The sequence below is a fragment of the Delphinus delphis genome, chromosome 15, assembly GCF_949987515.2.
Source record: "Delphinus delphis chromosome 15, mDelDel1.2, whole genome shotgun sequence".
NCBI classification, from domain to species: Eukaryota; Metazoa; Chordata; class Mammalia; order Artiodactyla; family Delphinidae; genus Delphinus; species Delphinus delphis.
This window is the reverse complement of record NC_082697.1, coordinates 59,485,380-59,505,753: the sequence shown is the minus strand read 5'-3', so window position 1 is coordinate 59,505,753 and position 20,374 is coordinate 59,485,380. Positions and strand designations below refer to the sequence as shown.

At 43.7% G+C, this 20,374-nt stretch overlaps 1 protein-coding gene across 1 annotated transcript in view; it reads left to right on the top strand.

Annotated features, from left to right (window-relative positions):
• CPPED1 (calcineurin like phosphoesterase domain containing 1) overlaps positions 1-20,374 on the top strand; it is a 114,208-nt gene that overhangs the window by 67,842 nt on the left and 25,992 nt on the right. Inside the window, exon 3 of the mRNA XM_060031765.1 lies at positions 6,546-6,968. Within this exon, the coding sequence (XP_059887748.1) occupies positions 6,546-6,968 (423 nt within the window). The remainder of the gene's footprint in view (positions 1-6,545; positions 6,969-20,374) is intronic.

Below are 20,374 nucleotides of genomic sequence, written 5' to 3'. Positions count from 1 at the left end.
GTTAGGATTACAGTGTATGAATTTTGGGGGTGTGGGAGCAATTCAGTCCATAGGAGGCAGATGCTGCTACCTGTTTACAGCTTCGCAGATTGCAAGAAGCCATACGTCTTGCCTTCAGTTGCCTAAAAATTGGCCACAACTCTGTTAGGAAAAGAGACTTTAGAAGACCACAGGAACAGTGTGTGTGTGTAGAAGTTGGTTTGCAACTGGGTGGAGAAGCTGCTGGACTTCTGTTCTTGTCAGAAGGCCTGGACTGAGGAGCAAGGGTTCTAAGGCTGCCCCGCCGATAACCTGCTGCTGAAATTAGGAAGAGGAGGGATGAGAAATGGTGTTCCATGCATATCCCAGTATCTTCCTGTTAATTTCTCTTTTTTTTAAGATTTTTTGATGTCCACCATTTCTTTCTTAAGTCTTTACTGAATTTGTTACAGTATTCCTTCTGTTTTATGTTTTGATTCTTCGGCCCTGAGGCATGTGGGATCTTAGCTCCCCCACCAGGGGTCGAAGCCGCACCCCCTGCGTTGGAAGGCTAAGTCTTAACCACTGGACCTCTAGGGAAGTCCCTCCTATTAATTTCTGTATTCAGTCAAATTAGACCAAATCCATCCACATATCTACCAAGCATCTTCACTGTGCAAAGAACATGCTGATGGAGACCACCCATCACTTAACAGCCCAGCCTGAGGGTGCCGTGGGAAGCCAGGGTCTGTGTGAGGTCCCAGGTGGGAGGGTACACCTAGGAGCTGGGGCAGGCAGGAGGCTCTGTGGGTGTGAAAGGATTTGACAGAGTGCAGCAGCAGCGGTCTCTCTGCCAGGAAATCCTTCCCCATCACAGGCTGAGTCACCTGCCTCCCCTGCGCCGGCCTCAGCTGGAGAAGTCGTTTGGTTTGCAAGTAACTGCTCAGCATGGGCTTACTCGAGGGCCGCCTTGATTTTGTTGTTCTTTTCGCTGCTGCTGGTATTGAACTGGGAAGTCCACTCTAGATCCCCCTGAATGAGTAGCCCATTACCTCACCTGACTGTTTCTCTACTCTTCCACTATTTCATTTAACTCTTCCTGCCAGTGGTTGAGTGTGTTATCATCAGTTCTCGTTTGAGTTCTTGTGCCTTCAGGGACTGGGGAATATAGAGGTCTTATTTTCATTTACTAAGCAGCATCCTTTCCTGTCGCTTTGCTGCAGAGAACGTTGGTTTCCTTGTTTGTATTTTAAAAAGGAAGAAAATCTTCTTACTAAAACAGTGAATAGATTAATAACCCTGTTGAAATCATTTCGCAGTATCTCTTCTTCAGACGACCTCCACAGAGGAGAGAAAATGCTGTGAAGGTCTCAGAGGTGGATGGTTCTTATAAGTAATCTGCTGGTGGGATTTTGCATCACTGTGTGTTGCTGGCTGGGGTGGGTGGTTCAAGGGAAATGGGAGCACGTGAGTTCAATGCTTGTTTCTTGTTCTATCTTTTCTGTAACCAGGCTATATTCTCCGGTGCTTTGCAGCAGCTTCTGTTTTCCTTTACTCCCAAAGGGGGAAACAAATGTGTATTATCATGATGTTTTGTGCTTGGCAGGTACGCACAAAAATTTCTGCAGTAGCTGCCTGCACTTCTGGTTGAGATATACTTTAAGTGACGCGTGGTGGTTATTTTCCCTTCAGGAGTTGGAGCCCTAGTCTGGGGGTGGAAAATGGCAATAACATGGACACCTCTGTTCTTGGAAATGAAGTAACCACTTGGGTTCTCAATAAACAATAAATTGCAGTGCGTTACAATCCTAAGAAAAGCTACATGGCCAAGAGTTCATCTCATCCTTGCAAGGGTTTTACCATTGCTTCTGAAATATTATGGCAATATTCCACGAATAGCCATCCCAGGTACATTCTGATATTTACTTTTAATGTGCCATGCCCGCAAGAGTTTAATTGTGGAATAAATGAACCGGGCGTGGGAGTTTTATCCTAGTAACAACATATAATTTTGTTTAATCATGTTGAGCTGTAAACTAAGCTTTGGTAGACCTGCATAAAATTGAAAACCCAAGTTAATGTCAGAAGTTCCGAGAAGAAGAAGGTTCTTCAGCTGCGACACAAATCCCTGGGAGAGAACGCTGAGAACACAGACCCTGAACACCTCTTTGAGAAAGGCTTGCTAGCAGCTGAAGCCAAGCCACACACAGGGGTCTGATATCAGGGACAGTTAAGAAGAATACGGAAGAGAATCCAATATTTGTTTTTTAAGGGCACAGGCTTCCTTCTCCACAGTGGAAAAAGCCACAGATGAGAAAAGCCTGGTCCCACACTGCTCTGAGCAGTCTCTCTGGGGTGCCATCCCCTGGGGAGAATAATGATGCCAGGTACTCACCAAACCTACTGCACGTCCCCTGAAGATGACGAGCCTTGCAGAGACGTCTGGGCTTGTCCAGCATCTATGTAAAGTCATCCAGTTTAGTTCAGTTCTAATGACTTTCTGATTAGAAACATAAACGTGTGTGTGTGCGTACACGCAGTGTGATGTATGTGTAATTAATATACATGCAGTTAGTTATATGTGTTTATTTTTTAGTTATTTATTTATTTTTTTGCGGTACGCGGGCCTCTCACTGTTGTGGCCTCTCCCGTTGCGGAGCACAGGCTCCGGACGCACAGGCTCAGCGGCCATGGCTCACGGGCCCAGCCGCTGAGCGGCATGTGGGATCTTCCTGGACCGGGGCACGAACCCGTGTCCCCTGCATTGGCAGGTGGACTCTCAACCACTGCACCACCAGGGAAGCCCCCCCCGCCAAAAAATTCTGATATACACAAATGAGTTGAATGTAATGCAGATGTTTTCATTAAACTTGGCTTTTTACCATCTAGAATTTACTCCTTCACTTTGAAATTCTCACCTAAAAATTATTTATATCCCTGGAGAATGTTTTCATTCCTTTAGAAATGATTTTTTTTTTTTTTTTTTTTGGTTGCACCTCACAGCTTGCAGGATCTTAGCTCCCTGACCAGGGATCGAACCCATGCCCCTGCAGTGGAAATGCGGAGTCCTAACCACTGGACCGCCAGGGAAGTCCCCAGAAATGATACACTGATTGCTCTGTGTACATGGTTGGGTTACTGATAAAGAGGGAAGAATTACTACATTCAGGTGTGGGGTGGAGGGAAGACAGATCACCTTTTCTATACCTGTTTGTACCAAATTCTGGAAATTATCTTGGTATGAATCCTTACCGCTGCCCTCTGAATTGTGGGGTTATCATTCTCATTTCACACATACTGAGGCCAAGGCTCAGAGGACCCAGGTGACTCATTCAAGGCCACACAGCTTGTGAAGGGCAAGAGCCAAGGTCCAAACCCATGTGTCACAGACTCCCCATCCACACCTTGCCAGATGGGGGGTGGGTATAGAAAGTCCTGGAAAAGCTGCGCAAGAGAGGCTTATCTTTGATTGAAGGGATCCAGGGAAGATGGGCTTCATGGTTTTTAACAGGTTACTGGGGATTATTTGTGATTTCTCCAAGAGCAGCATCCCTCTGAAGTTTGGAAACAAACAAACATCCTGTTGTGTATAATTCACAGCTCTTCACTGTAGATTGCTTTGTAGACAGGGTCTCCTTTCCAAGGTTTGAATAAGTCTGTCTTTTTTTTTTTTTTTTTTTTTTTTGCGGTACGCGGGCGTCTCACTGCTGTGGCCTCTCCGGTTGCGGAGCACAGGCTCCAGACGCACAGGCTCAGCGGCCATGGCTCACGGGCCCAGCCGCTCCGTGGCATGTGGGATCTTCCCGGACCGGGGCACGAACCCGTGTCCCCTGCATCGGCAGGCGGGCTCTCAACCACTGCGCCACCAGGGAAGGCCCTAAGTCTGTCTTTTGAGGTGCTCATTTTTAACTTTTCTGTGTATGGTCATTAGCTACTTGAACATTCTTTGTGTCTTCCTCAGCCAGTGTATGAAGTATTGTGATGAAATGTCTTTTGAAAATCAAGAATGGGAGACACTCTGCACCCCGGTGTATTATAAAGTCCTTGTCTTGTGGATCAGGACTTCATAATACACTGTGACCAGGACACTGTAATGAGAGGCAGCACTCTGAGCCGAAGCACCAAGTTCAGGTTCTCCAATGGGAAAAGAACAGACCAGTGGGGTCTCAGAGGGGTTTAGAGTCAACACAGATACCCACAGTCCAAGTTCAGCTAAGGAAGCAACATCAGTCAATGGCCTCTTCAAACCAGGAGCCCCAGGGCCAGCCCAGACCAGTGAGGAAGCAGATGCTGTCTGTAGGCAAATCCCCAGCACCACCGAGGGAGAGGCTCCTGGTCCCCAGTGCTAGGCAGGACCTGCTTCTCCCCTCGCCTGAGCTCTTTCTGTGGGGACCAGCCAGCCTTTCCCCAGTAGATTCCACTCACCCCCGAGATTGGGGTCTACTGGAAATGCAGCCGCCTGACTGGCCTCCCCTCAATCTTCTTTAATCCTTGGATCCTGAGGCTAAGGATTTTTTTTAATTCTTTTTTTAAAAATGAAAATAATACATAAGCTTTTTAAAGTTTAATTCTTTTTAAAAATGAAACTGATACATAAGCTTGGAAAAAGTGAGGAAGAAAGGAAGGAACTTTAAAAATATAGTATAAAAGGTTTTCAACCAAATGTGAACGTCTCCTTCACTCCCCGCTTCTGTTTCCCAGATTTAACCAGAGTTGATAGTTTCCTTTGTATCTTTGGAGAAGTTCTATCCATAATATATGAATATGTGTAAGCCTTTTTAAAATTTGTGTGTGATTTTTGCTCCTCCATGTCTTACCTTTTTAATTTAATATATATTACAGATCTTTCCAGAACATCCGTGCAGATCTACCTCTTTATTTTCTCTTCATTTATTTATTTTATTAATAATAATAAAAATAATAATAAAAATATTTCAGTGAGATATGGGTGTTCTGAACTCTTAAGTGTCTTAACAACATAGCTAAAAGTAAGTGAACACCAAACTTGGCAGAATTACCAAGAGAAATCGATCGATCCATAATTAGAGTGATGACCTAACCAGGTCTTTCAGAAACTGATACAGATCAATAGGCCAAAAGCAAAGAATAATGACATAGGAGGTTTGAATCACCCCATTAACAAGTTTGGTTGAGTGGAAATATGAGGGATTCTGTATTCAACAGAGAGTGCACATTCTGTACACACTCTCATGGGATGTTTAGAAAAGCAGGCATATACTTGCTGTAAAGGAAATCTCACTGCTAATCTTGTGGTTGTAATTTCTGAAGTGGCTTTGTCATTTCCCTCTCTTTCTTTCCTGAGTTAGTTCTACCACTTCCTATTTCACATCTGCCTATTTTCTGACCATCTAAACTGAATTCCTTTATTTCTGCTTTATGTTCTTCTTTCTTAGCTGTAATTGCTTTGTAAAGACTTTGCTGCTTTCTTTTTAATTCATGATGGAAATGAAATGTGGGGTCTAATTTTCATCGGCTCATGGCAGCATTTTTCAGGTGAAATTTTATCATCCCTCGTGAAGGTGGGCTTCTCTCTTTCATCATTTTTCATATGCTGTCTTTGCAGGATGCTGAGCTTATTCCGCAGGACTATCAGGAATCATGTCCTTTCCCCGCTTTGCTTTTCTCAATCATGCTTAATAACATCTGATACAGATGGGTGTGCTTCTATAATTTACTTGACAGATTGTCTGACTCACTAGTTTGAAAGGAACGGTTTGCGTCTCTTTGACTCACAGCTGACCCTGGTAGCTAAATCAGTACCTTATACATAGTCAGTACTCGATAAATATTTGTTGAATAAATTAGCACCAAAAAAAAAACCAGATCTGGAATTAAATTGGTCATCTCAAAGCCCATTTATTAAGGTTTTAACACATTATTACAGGAAGCGTGGAAGCCAGGAATCTGAGGGAGGAGGGAACCCACTGTTTGTCCAAGTAATCATCTCCACACTGACTCCTGAGTGCCAGGGGAGATGTGCTTCATGTTAAGGCATTGAGCCCCTGCTCTCTAACACACTGCTAGTAGAATATAAAATGCCTCTTCCGCTGTATGGGGAAGGTTTGGCAAGATACACATGCCAGTTGATGTAGCCGTTTGGACTCTAAGAGTTTTTCCCATAAAAGTGGTCACACAGTCTGCACGGTCGTGTGTATGGTAAGAAAATCTTAAATAGCTGTCGTTTGAGGTTAGCGTTCAGAGCTGGGTCCATACACCTCAGGGGTGCATTTGATGACCCCTTGAAACAGGGCAGAAAAGTCACAACTATTTATATTTATTTTCTAAATAAAAGATAGAAATTCAGCTTCACTAATATTTACAATTAGAATGACTCTACACCATCGCTCAATCAGCAGTTTTGGGTCAGATGGCCAGTTAGACACTGAATTTCCAGGGGAAGGAGGACAGAAGTTCCCATCTCGCTTGTTGATTTGTTTTTAACATACGACTGCTTTTTGCAGTTTCCATGTGTCCAGTTGCGTGGATTTCTAGATTATTCTCTAATTCGATATTATAAAGGCACAAGCGGCCTCAGCCGTTTCAGGACATGACCCTCACTCTTCCAGGGACGCCCTGGCGGAAGGAGCAGACGGAGGACCTGCAGCGGGTGCTCAGGACCGTGGACAGCGAGATCCCACTGGTCCTTGTCAGCGGCAACCATGACGTGGGCAATGTCCCCACCCCCGAGACCATCGCGGAGTTCCAGCAGACTTGGGGAGATGACTATTTCAGCTTCTGGGTTGGGGGCGTCCTGTTCCTCGTCCTCAACTCCCAGTTCTTATACGATGCCTCCATGTGCCCTGCCTTGAAGCAGGCCCAGGACCAGTGGCTGGACCAGCAGCTGAGCATCGCAGGGCAGCGGAAGTGCCAGCACGCCATCATCTTCCAGCACATCCCGCTGTTCCTGCAGAGCGTCGACGAGGACGACAGCTACTTCAACCTCACCAAGCTGGTGCGGAAGGAGATGGCAGACAAGTTCTCCCGAGCAGGTAGGCCTGGGGCCCCAGGTGTCCGGGTGATCTGGAGAGGAGGTGTCCAGATCCTTCTGCTGCCCCTCTGCGGCCTGGCAAAGGGGAGGGAGAATGGGGCTTTGGGCAGGACTGGATTCTCATCCCAGCTCTGGCACTCGTGGCTGTGTGGCCTTAGATGAGCTGCCTTGCCCTCCGAGCCTCAGCTTCCTCGTCTGTAAAGTAGGAGTAGCAGAAGCAGCTCTCTCGTGGGGTGGCTGTGAGGATTCAGTGAGAAGGGGCCTGGATGGGATTAGAACAGCCCCAAGCTGAGTACTGAAGTCATAGCTGCTCACAGCTGAGGATGGGGACCCTGCAGGTTGGGGGCTATTGGGGGGTGGGGGGGGCCGGGCGGGTCTGGTCTGAGTGTGGCTGTATGTGCCCCAGGCAAAGGAAGACGCCAGGAGTATCTTTTCTCATTTCTCTGGGAAGCAGGAACTTGCCCAAGGGCAGATGATATTTAAGAGCCAAACCCTACCAGTATTAGATGTAACCTGGGAAATCCTGGAATGTGGCCATAGGGCAGGTCCTGGAGCCTCATCAGTGTTCCTTTAGTCCTCGAGGTGGACTGAGTTCTCCTCCAGAAGTAAGAGGAGAAATCTGTTTAGTCTGATCTTAACCCTGCTGTGAATTTTAAGCTAATCATACACCTGACACATACGTGAGCACACACACACACACACACACACACACAGTGAGGACACTCCGTTTCTAGAGATCTCAGTTCCGGTGGCGCTGTGTGCACCGCCAGCCCACACACCTCATTCCTCCTCCTGGGAGCACCTGCAGCTTTCCTCTCACGAGAAATGGTGCGTTCTCGGCCGGTTCCCTGCGTTACCACTGCCTTGGCAGGATGCCAGTTTTGACGGCTGCTGTGTCTCTTGTTTGGGTCCTAATGCCTCCTTTCAGATCTTTCCAGAGTGTACTTCATCGGGCGCCTCTGAAATATAAATGCATTCTTTTATTTGTTAGGGGGTAGGGAGAGGGAGAGGGCCTGACCCAATAAGTAGCAAGCATTCATTAAAAAAAAATCCTGGCACTCTTTTCACCTTTGAGCATTAAATGTGTTCACATTTACTTGTGAAAAGTACAATAGGCCCTTCTGTATTTTCGAGACATTTTACAAAAAGCTTGCATAATTGGAGACGTTTTCCAACTGTTCCATGGAGATGAAGTTGGAAAACTTCTATCAAAGCCTTTGAAATTTTATGCCATGCTTGAGTTGGTGCAGAAAACCAACTTTTTTTGTTTTTGTTGACAAGGAAATGAAGTGTCAAGATGGCATCAGCACCACCACGGAGACTATTTTGTAACAGAGAATAATGCCGGAGAGAACACTTAGTGCCACTGAAATGATTCCTTTTATATCAAATGTTAAATGATGCAAGTGCCGTCCCCATGGCTGCCCTTTGCTGTCAGCCACATCCTTGAGTGGCATGGGGTTCTGGGTGTCCCACTGTAGGACGGAGCACATGCGGTCCGGGAGCAGCCCCAGATACTGAGACCTGGAGACGTTTATAAAGAGGGCGATCCCAGCTCTAACAGCGCATCCTCGGGGGAATCCTGCTGCCCACCCACCAGGAACCCCAGAGGGTGACATCGCATCTGGGATGCACCAGCCACCTCCCCCGTCAGGCCTGCAGCCCTGTAAGCGCAGGGAGGATTTGTCGGCACCCCCAGAGCTGGTCTGTGTCTCGGAGGTGGGCTCCAATTGTCCCAGCTCACAGAGACTGATATCTACCACCAGAATGGCATTTTATTAATTTAAAAAAAATTTTTTTTAAACATCTTTATTGGAGTATAATTGCTTTACATTGGTGTGTTAGTTTCTGCTTTATAACAAAGTGAATCAGCTGTACGTATACATATATCCCCATATCTCCTCCCTCTCGCATCTCCCTCCCACCCTCCCTATCCCACCCCCTAGGTAGTCACCAAGTACCAGGCTGATCTCGCTCTGCTGTGCGGCTGCTTCCCGTTGGCTATCTATTTTACATTTTATTAATTTAGAGCAAGGCTGAAATCCTCCCCTTAACCCTAGCAGTGCAGTCTCTTCCCGTAGGCAGAACAGCATGGAAGGCCCAGTTATAATCAGGAGGCTGCTTGCCGAGCATGAGACAGAGCAGAGGGACTAGTTTTCTTATCTGCTCTTTATTTTTCAACAGAAGTATAATTGATTTACAATACTGTGTTAGTTTCAAGTATACAACATAGTGATTCAGTATTTTTGCAGATTATGCTCCATTATAAATTATTACAAGATATTGGGTATAATTCCCTGTGTTGTACAGTACATCCTTGTTACTTATGTATTTTATATATAGTGGTTGGTATCTGTTAATTCCATACCCCTAATTTGTCCCTTCTCCCTTCCCTCTCCCCTTTGATAACCACAAGTTTGTTTTCTATGTCTGTAAGTCTGTTTCTGTTTTGCATATACATTCATTGGTATTATTTTTTAGATTCCACATATAAGTGATACCATATAGTATTTGTCTTTCTCTGTCTGACATATGTCACTGGGCATAATAGTCTTTAGGTCCATCCGTGTTGCTGCATATGGCAGTATTCCTTTTTCATGGCTGAGTAATATTCCTGTGTGTGTGTGTGTGTGTGTGTGTGTGTGTGTGTGTGTGTGTGTGTATCACATCTTCTTAATCCAGTTGTCTATTGATGGGCACTTGAGTTGCTTCCATGTCTTGGCTACTGTAAATAATCTTATCAGCTCTTAATGGCCTCTGGTTCTGGAACTCTGATGGATTCTTCTCCAGTAGGGCCTCCTTGCCCAGGAAGATTGATACTTCATGTGCCTTTAATTCTGCCTCTTTAATAGCTCTCCAGCCTGTCCACTTCTTTAGGCCACCATTGCCTCTCAGCTGGGTGGTGGCAACAGCTTTCACTTGGTCCCCCGCCCCACTCTTGCCCCATTCTGGTCCATTCTCCGCTACATCCAGAGGAGTATGTAGCCCAACAGCATCTACCCTTCTGAGGCCCCTTCATACATAGGGTAAGGCTGTCCTCACCCTTTGTCACTGTCTCTGCCTCTTCCATTTCATCTGGCCAACGCCGCCTCAACTTCCTGTATGAGGTGCCCCCAGCCCTGCCCCGCCAGGTTCTTCCTCAGCTTCCCTTGCTCCCAGTGCATTTGAAAGTGTCAGCCTGTCTGAAGCCCCTCTAGACTCTCAGCTCCTTGAGTGCAGGGGAGGCCTGGCTCGGGTCTTAGCCTGTAATAAATGCTTCATCAGTGTTTGTGGAATGAGTGAAGGATGAACCTCTGATGCAGGCTCCTTCCCTCGGTGGCCAACCAGCCCAGCTCATTTCTCTGTTTAGCACCCACTGTGCACCTGGCACAGAGCAGACCAGGTCCCACTCGGTGGAACTCCTGGGCACAGCCTCTGCGTGGTGTGTTCCCGGTGTCAGGCACACATCATGCAGCCTCCTGGTCCTTCGGTTTTGGGTCAGGCCATGCGTGTGACTCTGCTCTGACCCACATGCTGACTTTCCAGGCTCACCCAGCAGTCAGTTACTCTCTTCCCAAGTGGTCCCCTGCTGTTCCCATCAGGTACCACCTTCACTTAGAGGCAGGTGTGCTCTTCTTGGTCACTGGCCTTAGGACCTTCCCTTAGACCTGATTGACCAGGCAAAAGCAGAGAGAAGAGTGCCCTTCCTGCAGTCACCTGTCAGTTTGAGCGGCTTCCCAAACCAGGCCCTTTGCTTAATGGCCTTTCAAACTCAGAACAAAGCATCGGCAGCGTTGGGAAGGTATCGGGATGAGATGCAGCCACAGCTCCGTGGCAGCCTGAGGGGCCAGCTTGGTTTGGGAGCACAGGTAGGTGGGCTGTCATGGGGAATGCAGGCCCCCACGACTCAGTAATGCCGGAGCTCGCTCAGGTCACAGCCATGTCGTTCTTGAACTCATTTTGGAAAGCCGGAAGTTCAGGTGACATTCTGTGAAATTCATTAACTTAAAGACCGTGATCAAATTGGGGGTGATGATGACAGATGGTATTTAATACTGCCTCCAGCTTTTTCTCCCCACAGCAATATTATTCCCTAATACTATTTCAGTCTCATTTATCTCCTTGTGCTAAAATGCCAGTACTCAAAAATATGTCAAAAACTTATCAGAATATCAGGGTAGCTTTTAATTATGATAATTGTGTTGTTATAAAATATCCTTTTAAAGAGCACATCCCTCCTCAAACTCCCATGGAGGTAACACCCCGCTTCCTTCCAGCAAGCTTAATGAATAATTCTGAATCATTGTGTGGGATGAATAAATGATTTAATAATGAGCATCAACAATCATCTCACATTGTGGCATTAATTTTCTAAACGGGATGAGGTAAATGAGGAGGAGGGCTGTTACTATACAATGGGCCACCATGTGTGTAGGGATGCGTTCTTTGAATCAAAGCCTCCAGCCTCCGAGCTCAGGTTTCCCTAGAAACAGATGCATTCTGTTTCTCCTTTTGAAGCTCAATAAAAAAAACCTTCTCTGTATGATGCGAAAATGTTGTCAATAGCCAGTACAAATAAACAGTTATCGGGGCAGGACAGATGCACAGATGTGAAGCGGCACAGTTATTTTCCGTCTTCTTTGCTCTGCCTGAGGATAATCAATTTCATCACATCCACGGGATGTAGAAATTGGTTTTCCCCTTAATTCACCTGATACCTAGTTGGAGTTACAAAGACAGTAGATAATGAAATCTTGGTCGAACCTCCTGGCCATTGTCTGTATCCCTCACGCCTTTTTCAGCAGAAGGTTAATATGTGACCCAGTTAATACAGATTTCAATTTAAAAACTCAATCTTAAAAAACAAAAGTCTAGCTCTTTAACTGACCCTGTTTCCCTTGATGTCTCGATACCTTTTCTTTTTTCCATTCTCAACATAGAGATGAGAACTGTGTAGTAGAAAGCCCAGAGGGAATTGGGCAATTATGAAAAATTCCAGCAAGTTGATCTTTCCTGTAAAAGCTAATGAGTAATTTCACAGAATTATAGTTTCACCTCTATTTATGCTTTTAAAAAAAAAAAACTAGAAAGAGATCTTAGCCCGTGTACTGTTATGGTTTTAGAATTTCAAAGTTTTAAAGAACAAAAAGGTCAGGTTTCCAGGGTCTACTTCACAGGAATAATGAAACATCAAATCCTACTCTGACATCTAATATTGAGTTGTATTGAAATTATTTGTTTCCATCCTGATTCCTCCAGGAAATGGAGTCCCAGCTTTGTTCACCTCTACAAACCCAGCCCCTAGCCTAGACTATCACATAGTAGCCTCTCAATAAATAAATGTGGAATTGAGTTAAACTTGATTCATATCTACTAATCAGCAGAATCACAGGTAATGTCCATGTTACCTCTGGATTGGTATTTACCAGCTGACTTTTGGATGGGAAATGCATCACCTAGAGCAGGGGTCAGCAAACTTTCCCTGCAAAGGGTCAGACAGTGAACGTTTTGGGCTGTGGTCTCTGTAGCGACTACTCAGCTTGGCCTCTGTAGCATGAAAATAGCCACAAACGGTACGTAAGCAAGTGGGTGTGACTGGGTTCTGGTAAAACTTTACACTAACAGGTGGTGGGCCTGCAGGCCATAGTTTTCCCATCCTTGACTTAAAAAGACGTTCCTGATACAGCGGGAGGCTCTTTCTCTCCTGTGAGACAACATGCACGCGTCTAATTCCAGGCTGCTTCTGATGACCCCCCCTGTCACAACTGCCGACTCACCGAAGGTCTGCCCAGAAGGGGCCCCGGGCTCCTCAGTGGAGAGCATGCCTGGGTGCAGCTCATCCCACTGGAGGCCCATGATGTGGTGAAGGTGGGAGGGCTCCCGGGGCACTGAAAATCAAACGCTTGGGTGTTTAACATGTGTTAGAAAAAAAACGATAACTAGCTCATCAAGTGAAAGAAAAATAATAAATGACAGGTAGCGTGGGTAGTGTGCGGGTAAGGCCGAACTTGTGATGGCGGTACAAGGGGTGCCGTGCTCATGAGGGTGGGCTGTAAGACCGTTTAAGGCCACAGGTCAGCGGGTGGGCTTGGCTTCAGACAGACCTGGATTCAAATCCTTTGGTGCTACTCCCCGGTGAAGCGGCTTCCTGTAATCTGCTGAACATCTTTCTGCCTTAGTTTACTCACTTGTTAAAGGAGGGTACTCGTCCCAACCTCATAGTGTTGGTGTGAGAATCAAGTAAAGGGAGGCGTGTATAAGAGCACTTAGCCCCATGCCTGGGACGTGACACGTGCTTGATGAAGGGTGGTTTGTCGTCACCTGGCCCTGGACCGTGGTGCGAGCCCACAGCTGGCAAGTTAGCTTTACCCGGGGTCTGGCTTCTTCCTTTCATGAGAGCAGCACTTCTCACTCCTGGTGCTGCCCGGAGCAGGCCGCGTCTTCTTGGGAGGGTGTACGTGAGGGGGCACAAAGCACGGAGAGGCACGTCGAGTCTGGGGATGTGCCTGCAGTTTGCTAACATAACTTTATATATTGAAAAAGGGAGAGGAATTAGCAATTCTTTTTAGAATACAAACTAAGGAAGTGAAGCTAGACAAGAAACCTCTTGGCTTCTGGGCTATGCGGGAAGATAGGCTGTGCCTCAGAGTCTGAGGTTTTTCGGGGTGAATGAGGAATGTACACTATTTTCAGTTTTGTCGAAAGGGGTATTAGTTTAAAAGGTTGGGAAACATTGAACTAGATGGAAAATTCCTATGGAACTTAGTGAGAGGATTTGACTCTGCATTTACTTTTTTAAAGCACACACCTCACCAATTAATATGCTAATAAACACACTTTGGAATGCGTAATCTCATAGTCAGATTTTTCTGAATCCAGCAAGTGGGTCCACAAGGCAGTGGCTGTGATCAGACAACACCCTTTGTTTGTTTGTTTGTTTTTGGCCACAGGGCAATGTGGGAATCTTAGTTCCCTGACCAGGGATGGAACCCGCGCCCCCTGCAGTGGAAGCGCATAGGGACTGCCAGGGAAGTCCCAATGCTCTCTGTTTAAAATGCACTAAAAAATCTGTCTCATTGGTTCTTTTTTTAACTGACTTCCAAGTGAGAACTCAACAAACAGTCCTTTTTTTGAGCATCTGCAGAATTCAGAGTTTCTGGGGGCATGTCAGCTTGAGGAATTCTACCCTCTTTAATTTACATTTGGTCTTGAATTCATCTTCCAGGTTTGGTCTGCTGTATGTTTCAATCAGTTCACCATAAAACATCATGCTTTAGTCATTTTATGTCTGTGTTTCATTCACTGTAAACCAAGATAAAAGACCAACTACGGAAGCTACATCTGGTGCGAGGTGGTGGATTACATTTCTCACTTTGGACGTATCCTTAACAGTTGGGCTAATTAAAGTTAAAATCAAGTCCTGATAGTAACTATTTATAAATTGAGAATCTGGCATGTGTATCTGTGTGCTGCCTGTTCCCAAAGTTAAGTCAGCATTTATCCATTCAACAAATAGCCTGGGCCCTGTGCTGGGCACCCAGGGCAGCAACACACAAAACAGAGTATTGTAGGTCACCCGCAAACTAAAAACTCAAAATCTTGTTGAAAAATCCCATTGCAGCATTTCAAAAAGGAGCCACAAGTACATGGGAAACAGCAATGTCTGTTTAAGCGTGTGAAGTCAAAATATTATATCTTTTCTTTCTAGGTCACGTTTTAAAAATAGCAATTAGTGTCATTTTCAAATGAGCAGTGGGATTCCTTTGTAAAATTGAAATATCCCTCGCTTAGCTAAACACTCTTTTTTTGTGTGTGTTTGTTTTTTCTTTTTTTCTTTTTGTCTTTTTTATACTGCAGGTTCTTATTAGTCATCAGTTTTATACACATCAGTGTATACATGTCAATCCCAATCGCCCAATTCATCACACCACCATCCCCACCCCACCGCAGTTTCCCCCCCTTGGTGTCCATACATTTGTTCTCTACATCTGTGTCTCAGCTTCTGCCCTGCAAACCGGTTCATCTGTACCATTTTTCTAGGCTCCACATACATGCATTAATATACGATATTTGTTTTTCTCTTTCTGACTTACTTCACTCTGTATGACAGTCTCTAGATCCATCCACGTCTCAACAAATGAGTCAATTTCATTCCTTTTTATGGCTGAGTAATATTCCATTGTATATATGTACCACAACCTCTTTATCCATTCATCTGTCGATGGGCATTTAGATTGCTTCCATGACCTGGCTATTGTAAATAGTGCTGCAATGAACATTGGGGTGCATGTGTCTTTTTGAATTATGGTTTTCTCTGGGTATATGCCCAGTAGTGGGATTGCTGGGTCGTATGGTAGTTCTATTTTTAGTTTTTTAAGGAACCTTCATACTGTTCTCCATAGTGGCTGTATCAATTTACATTCCCACTAACAGTGCAAGAGGGTTCCCTTTTCTCCACACCCTCTCCAGCATTTGTTGTTTGTAGATTTTCTAATGATGCCCATTCTAACTGGTGTGAGGTGATACCTCATTGTAGTTTTGATTTGCATTTCTCTAATGATTAGTGATGTTGAGCATCCTTTCATGTGTTTGTTGGCAATCTGTATATCTTCTTTGGAGAAATGTCTATTTAGGTCTTCTGCCCATTTTTGGATTGGGTTGTTTGCTGCTTTAATATTGAGCTGCATGAGCTGTTTATATATTTTGGAGATTAATCCTTTGTCCGTTGATTCATTTGCAAGTATTTTCTCCCATCTGAGGGTTGTCTTTTCCTCTTGTATATGGTTTCCTTTGCTGTGCAAAAACTTTGAAGTTTCATTAGGTCCCATTTGTTTATTTTTGTTTTTATTTCCATTACTCTAGGAGGTGGATCAAAAAAGATCTTGCTATGATTTATGTCAAAGAGTGTTCTTCCTATGTTTTCCTCTAAGAGTTTTATAGTGTCCGGTCTTACATTTAGGTCTCGAATCCATTTTGAGTTTACTTTTGTGTATGGTGTTAGGGAATGTTCTGATTTCATTCTTTTACATGTAGCTGTCCAGTTTTCCCAGCACCACTTATTGAAGAGACTGTCTTTTCTCCATTGTATATCTTTGCCTCCTTTGTCATAGATTAGTTGACCATAGGTGCGTGGGTTTATCTCTGGGCTTTCTATCTTGTTCCATTGATCTACGTTTCTGTTTTTGTGCCAGTACCATATTGTCTTGATTACTGTAGCTTTGTAGTATAGTCTGAGGTCAGGGAGTCTGATTCCTTCAGCTCCATTTTTTTCCCTCAAGATTGCTTTGGCTATTCGGGGTCTTTTGTGTCTCCATACAGATTTTAAGATGATTTGTTCTAGTTCCGTAAAAATGCCATTGGTAATTTGATAGGGATTGCATTGAATCTGTAGATTGCTCTGGGTAGTATAGTCATTTTCACATTTCATTGTTTCTTCCAATCCAAGAACAAGGTATATCTCTCCAGCTGTTGGTATCATCTTCAATTTCTTTCATCAGTGGCTTATAGTTTTCTGCATACAGATCTTTTGTTTCCCTAGGTAGGTTTATTCCTAGGTATTTTATTCTTTTTGTTGCAGTGGTAAATGGGAGTGTTTCCATAATTTCTCTTTCAGATTTTTCATCATTAGTGTATAGGAGTGCAAGAGATTGCCATGCATTAATTTTGTATCCTGCTACTTTACAAAATTCATTGATTAGCTCTAGGAGTTTTCTGGTGACATTTTTAGGATTCTCTATGTATAGTATCATGTCATCTGCAAACAGTGACAGTTTTACTTCTTCTTTTCCAACTTGTATTCCTTTTATTTCTTTTTCTTCTCTGATTGCCATGGCTAGGACTTCCAAAACTATGTTGAATAATAGTGGTGAGAGTGGACATCCTTGTCTCGTTCCTGATCTTTGAGGAAATGCTTTCAGCTTTTCAACATTGAGAATGATGTTTGCTGTGGATTTGTCGTATATGGCCTTTATTATGTTGAGGTAGGTTCCCTCTGTGCCCACTTTCTGGAGAGTTTTTATCATAAATGGGTGTTGAATTTTGTCAAAAGCTTTTTCTGCATCTGTTGAGATGATCATATGGTTTTATCCTTCAGTTTGTTAATATGGTGTATCACATTGATTGATATGCATATATTGAAGAATCCTTACACCCCTGGGGTAAATCCCACTTGATCATGGTGTATGATCCTTTTAATGTGCTGTTGGATTCTGTTTGCTAGTATTTTGTTGAGGATTATTGCATCTATATTCATCAGTGATACTGGTCTGTAATTTTCTTTTTTTATAGTATCTTTGTCTGGTTTTGGTGTCAGGGTGATGGTGGCCTCGTAGAATGAGTTTGGGAGTGTTCCTTCCTCTGCAATTTTTTGGAAGAGTTTGAGAAGGATGGATGTTAGCTCCTCTCTAAATGTTTGATAGAATTCACCTGTGAAGCCATCTGGTCCTGGATTTTTGTTTGTTGGAAGATATTTAATCACAGTTTCAAATTCATTACTTTTGATTGGTCTGTTCATATATTCTGTTTCTTCCTGGTTCAGCCTTGGAAGGTTATACCTTTCTAAGAATTTGTCCATTTCTTCCAGGTTGTCCATTTTATTGGCATAGAGTTGCTTGTAGTAGTCTCTTAGGATGCATTGTATTTCTACGGTGTCTGTTGTAACTTCTCCTTTTTCATTTCTAATTTTATTGGTTTGAGTCCTCTCCCTCTTCTTCTTGATGTGTCTGGCTAATGGTGTATCAGTTTTGTTTATCTTCTCAAAGAACCAGCTTTTAGTTTTATTGATCTTTGCTATTGTTTTCCTTTTTTCTATTTCATTTATTTCTGCTCTGATCTTTATGATTTCTTTCCTTCTACTAACTTTGGGTTTTGTTTGTTCTTCTTTCTCTAGTTCCTTTAGTTGTAAGGTTAGATTGTTTACTTGAGATTTTTCTTGTTTCTTGAGGTAGGCTTGTATAGCTATAAACTTTCCTCTTAGAACTGCTTTTGCTGCTTCCCATAGGTTTTGGATCGTCGTGTTTTCATTATCATTTGTCTCTAGGTATTTTTTGATTTCCTCTTTGATTTCTTCAGTGATCTCTTGGTTATTTAGTCACATATTCTTTAGCCTCCATGTGTTTGTGTTTTTTAGATTTTTTTCCCTGTAATTCATTTCTAATCTCATAGTGTTGTGGTCAGAAGAGATGCTTGATATGATTTCAGTTTTCTTAAATTTTCTGAGGCTTTATTTGTGACCCAAGATGTGATCTACCCTGGAGAATGTTCCGTGCGCACTTGAGAAGAAAGTGTAATCTGCTGTTTTTGGATGGAATGTCCTATAAATATCAATTAAATCTATCTGGTCTATTGTGTCATTTAAAGCTTCTGTTTATTTATTTTCATTTTGGATGATCTGTCCATTGGTGTAAATGAGGTGTTAATGTCCCCCACTATTATTGTGTTACTGTCGATATCCTCTTTTATAGCTGTTAGCAGTTGTCTTATGTATTGAGGTGCTCCTATGTTGGGTGCATATATATTTATAATTGTTATATCTTCTTCTTGGATTGATCCCTTGATCATTATGTAGTGCCCTTCCTTGTCTCTTGTAACATTCTTTATTTTAAAGTCTGTTTTATCTGATATGAGTATAGCTACTCCAGCTTTCTTTTGATTTCCATTTGCATGCAATATCTTTTTCCATCCCCTCACTTTCAGTCTGTATGTGTCCCTAGGTCTGAAGTGGGTCTCTTGTAGACAGCATATATATGGGTCTTGTTTTTGTATCCACTCAGCGAGCCTGTGTCTTTTGGTTGGAGCATTTAATCCATTTATATTTAAGGTAATTGTTTAAGAGAAGTTCCTTTAGCATTTGTTGTACAGCTGGTTTGGTGGTGCTGAATTCTCTTAGCTTTCGCTTGTCTGTAAAGCTTTTGATTTCTCCATTGAATCTGAATGAGATCCTTGCCGGGTAGAGTAATGTTGGTTGTAGGTTCTTCCCTTTCATCACTTTAAGTATATCATGCCACTCCCTTCTGGCTTGTAGAGTTTCTGCCTAGAAATCAACTGTTAACCTTATGGGAGTTCCCTTGTATGTTATTTGTCGTTTTTCCCTTGCTGCTTTCAATAATTTTCCTTTGTCTTTAATTTTTGCCAATTTGATTACTATGTGTCTCGGCATGTTTCTCCTTGGATTTATCCTGTATGGGACTCTCTGCGCTTCCTGGACTTGGGTGGCTATTTCCTTTCCCATGTTAGGGAAGTTTTCGACTATAATCTCTTCAGATATTTTCTCTGGTCCTTTCTCTCTTCTCCTTCTGGGACCCCTATAATGCGAATGTTTTTGCGTTTAATGTTGTCCCAGGGGTCTCTTAGGCTGTCTTCATTTCTTTTCATTCTTTTTGCTTTATTCTGTTCTGCAGCAGTGAGTTCCACCATTCTGTCTTCCAGGTCACTTATCCGTTCCTCTGCCTCAGTTATTCTGCTATTGATGCCTTCTAGTGTAGTTTTCATTTCAGTTATTGTATTGTTCATCTCTGTTTGTTTGTTCTTTAATTCTCTTAGGTCTTTGTTAAACATTTCTTGCATCTTCTCGACCTTTGCCTCCATTCTTTTTCCGAGGTCCTGGATCATCTTCACTATCATTATTCTGAATTCTTTTTCTGGAAGGTCGCCTATCTCCACTTCATTTAGTTGTTTTTCTGGGATTTTATCTTGTTCCTTCATCTGGTATATAGCTCTCTGCCTTTTCATCTTGTCTCTCTTTCTGTGAATGTGTTTTTTGTTCCACAGGCTGCAGGATCGTAGTTCTTCTTTCTTCTGCTATCTGCCCTCTGGTGCTAAACACTCTTACTTCCTATACTAATTCAAGTATTTTTTTATTTACTGGACTTGCCGTCACTTAAAAGGCACTTGCCCCGACTATGGTTAACACTGTACATGAAAATTTAGAATATTGCTACGTAAAATAAGCTGGAAATTGCTTTAGTTTTGTTTTACAATTTTACTTAACAGAAATGTTTGCATATTGATGACTCATTTGGAAGTAAAAGAACGGCACCCATTTGGATAAAGCCTTCTATGTGCCCTGTCGTCACAACCCAGGGTCCTGTGAGTACAGGTGTCTGCAGTCCAGGTGAGGAACCTGAGCACACAGCAGTGAGAAACCTGAGTCCATTTCAGATTTAAATTACAGACACACGAGAGGAAGGAAAAGAACTTCTCTTATATGTCTCCTATACGCAAGGCCCTCCCCTACGCACTGGTGGAAGTGCAGGTGAGGAGTCCCTGCAGCACCGCTGCCTAGGTGGAAGGGGCCGAGTCCTGACCGGTGTGATGCTGCCTCAGCCACCAGCCTCCTGCCGGGCCACCTGCTGGGTGGGGCCTTGTGGTCCCTCTCCCTTGGGGGACTGTAACCTCACTTCCTAACCTCACTTCCTCCGGGATGCCACT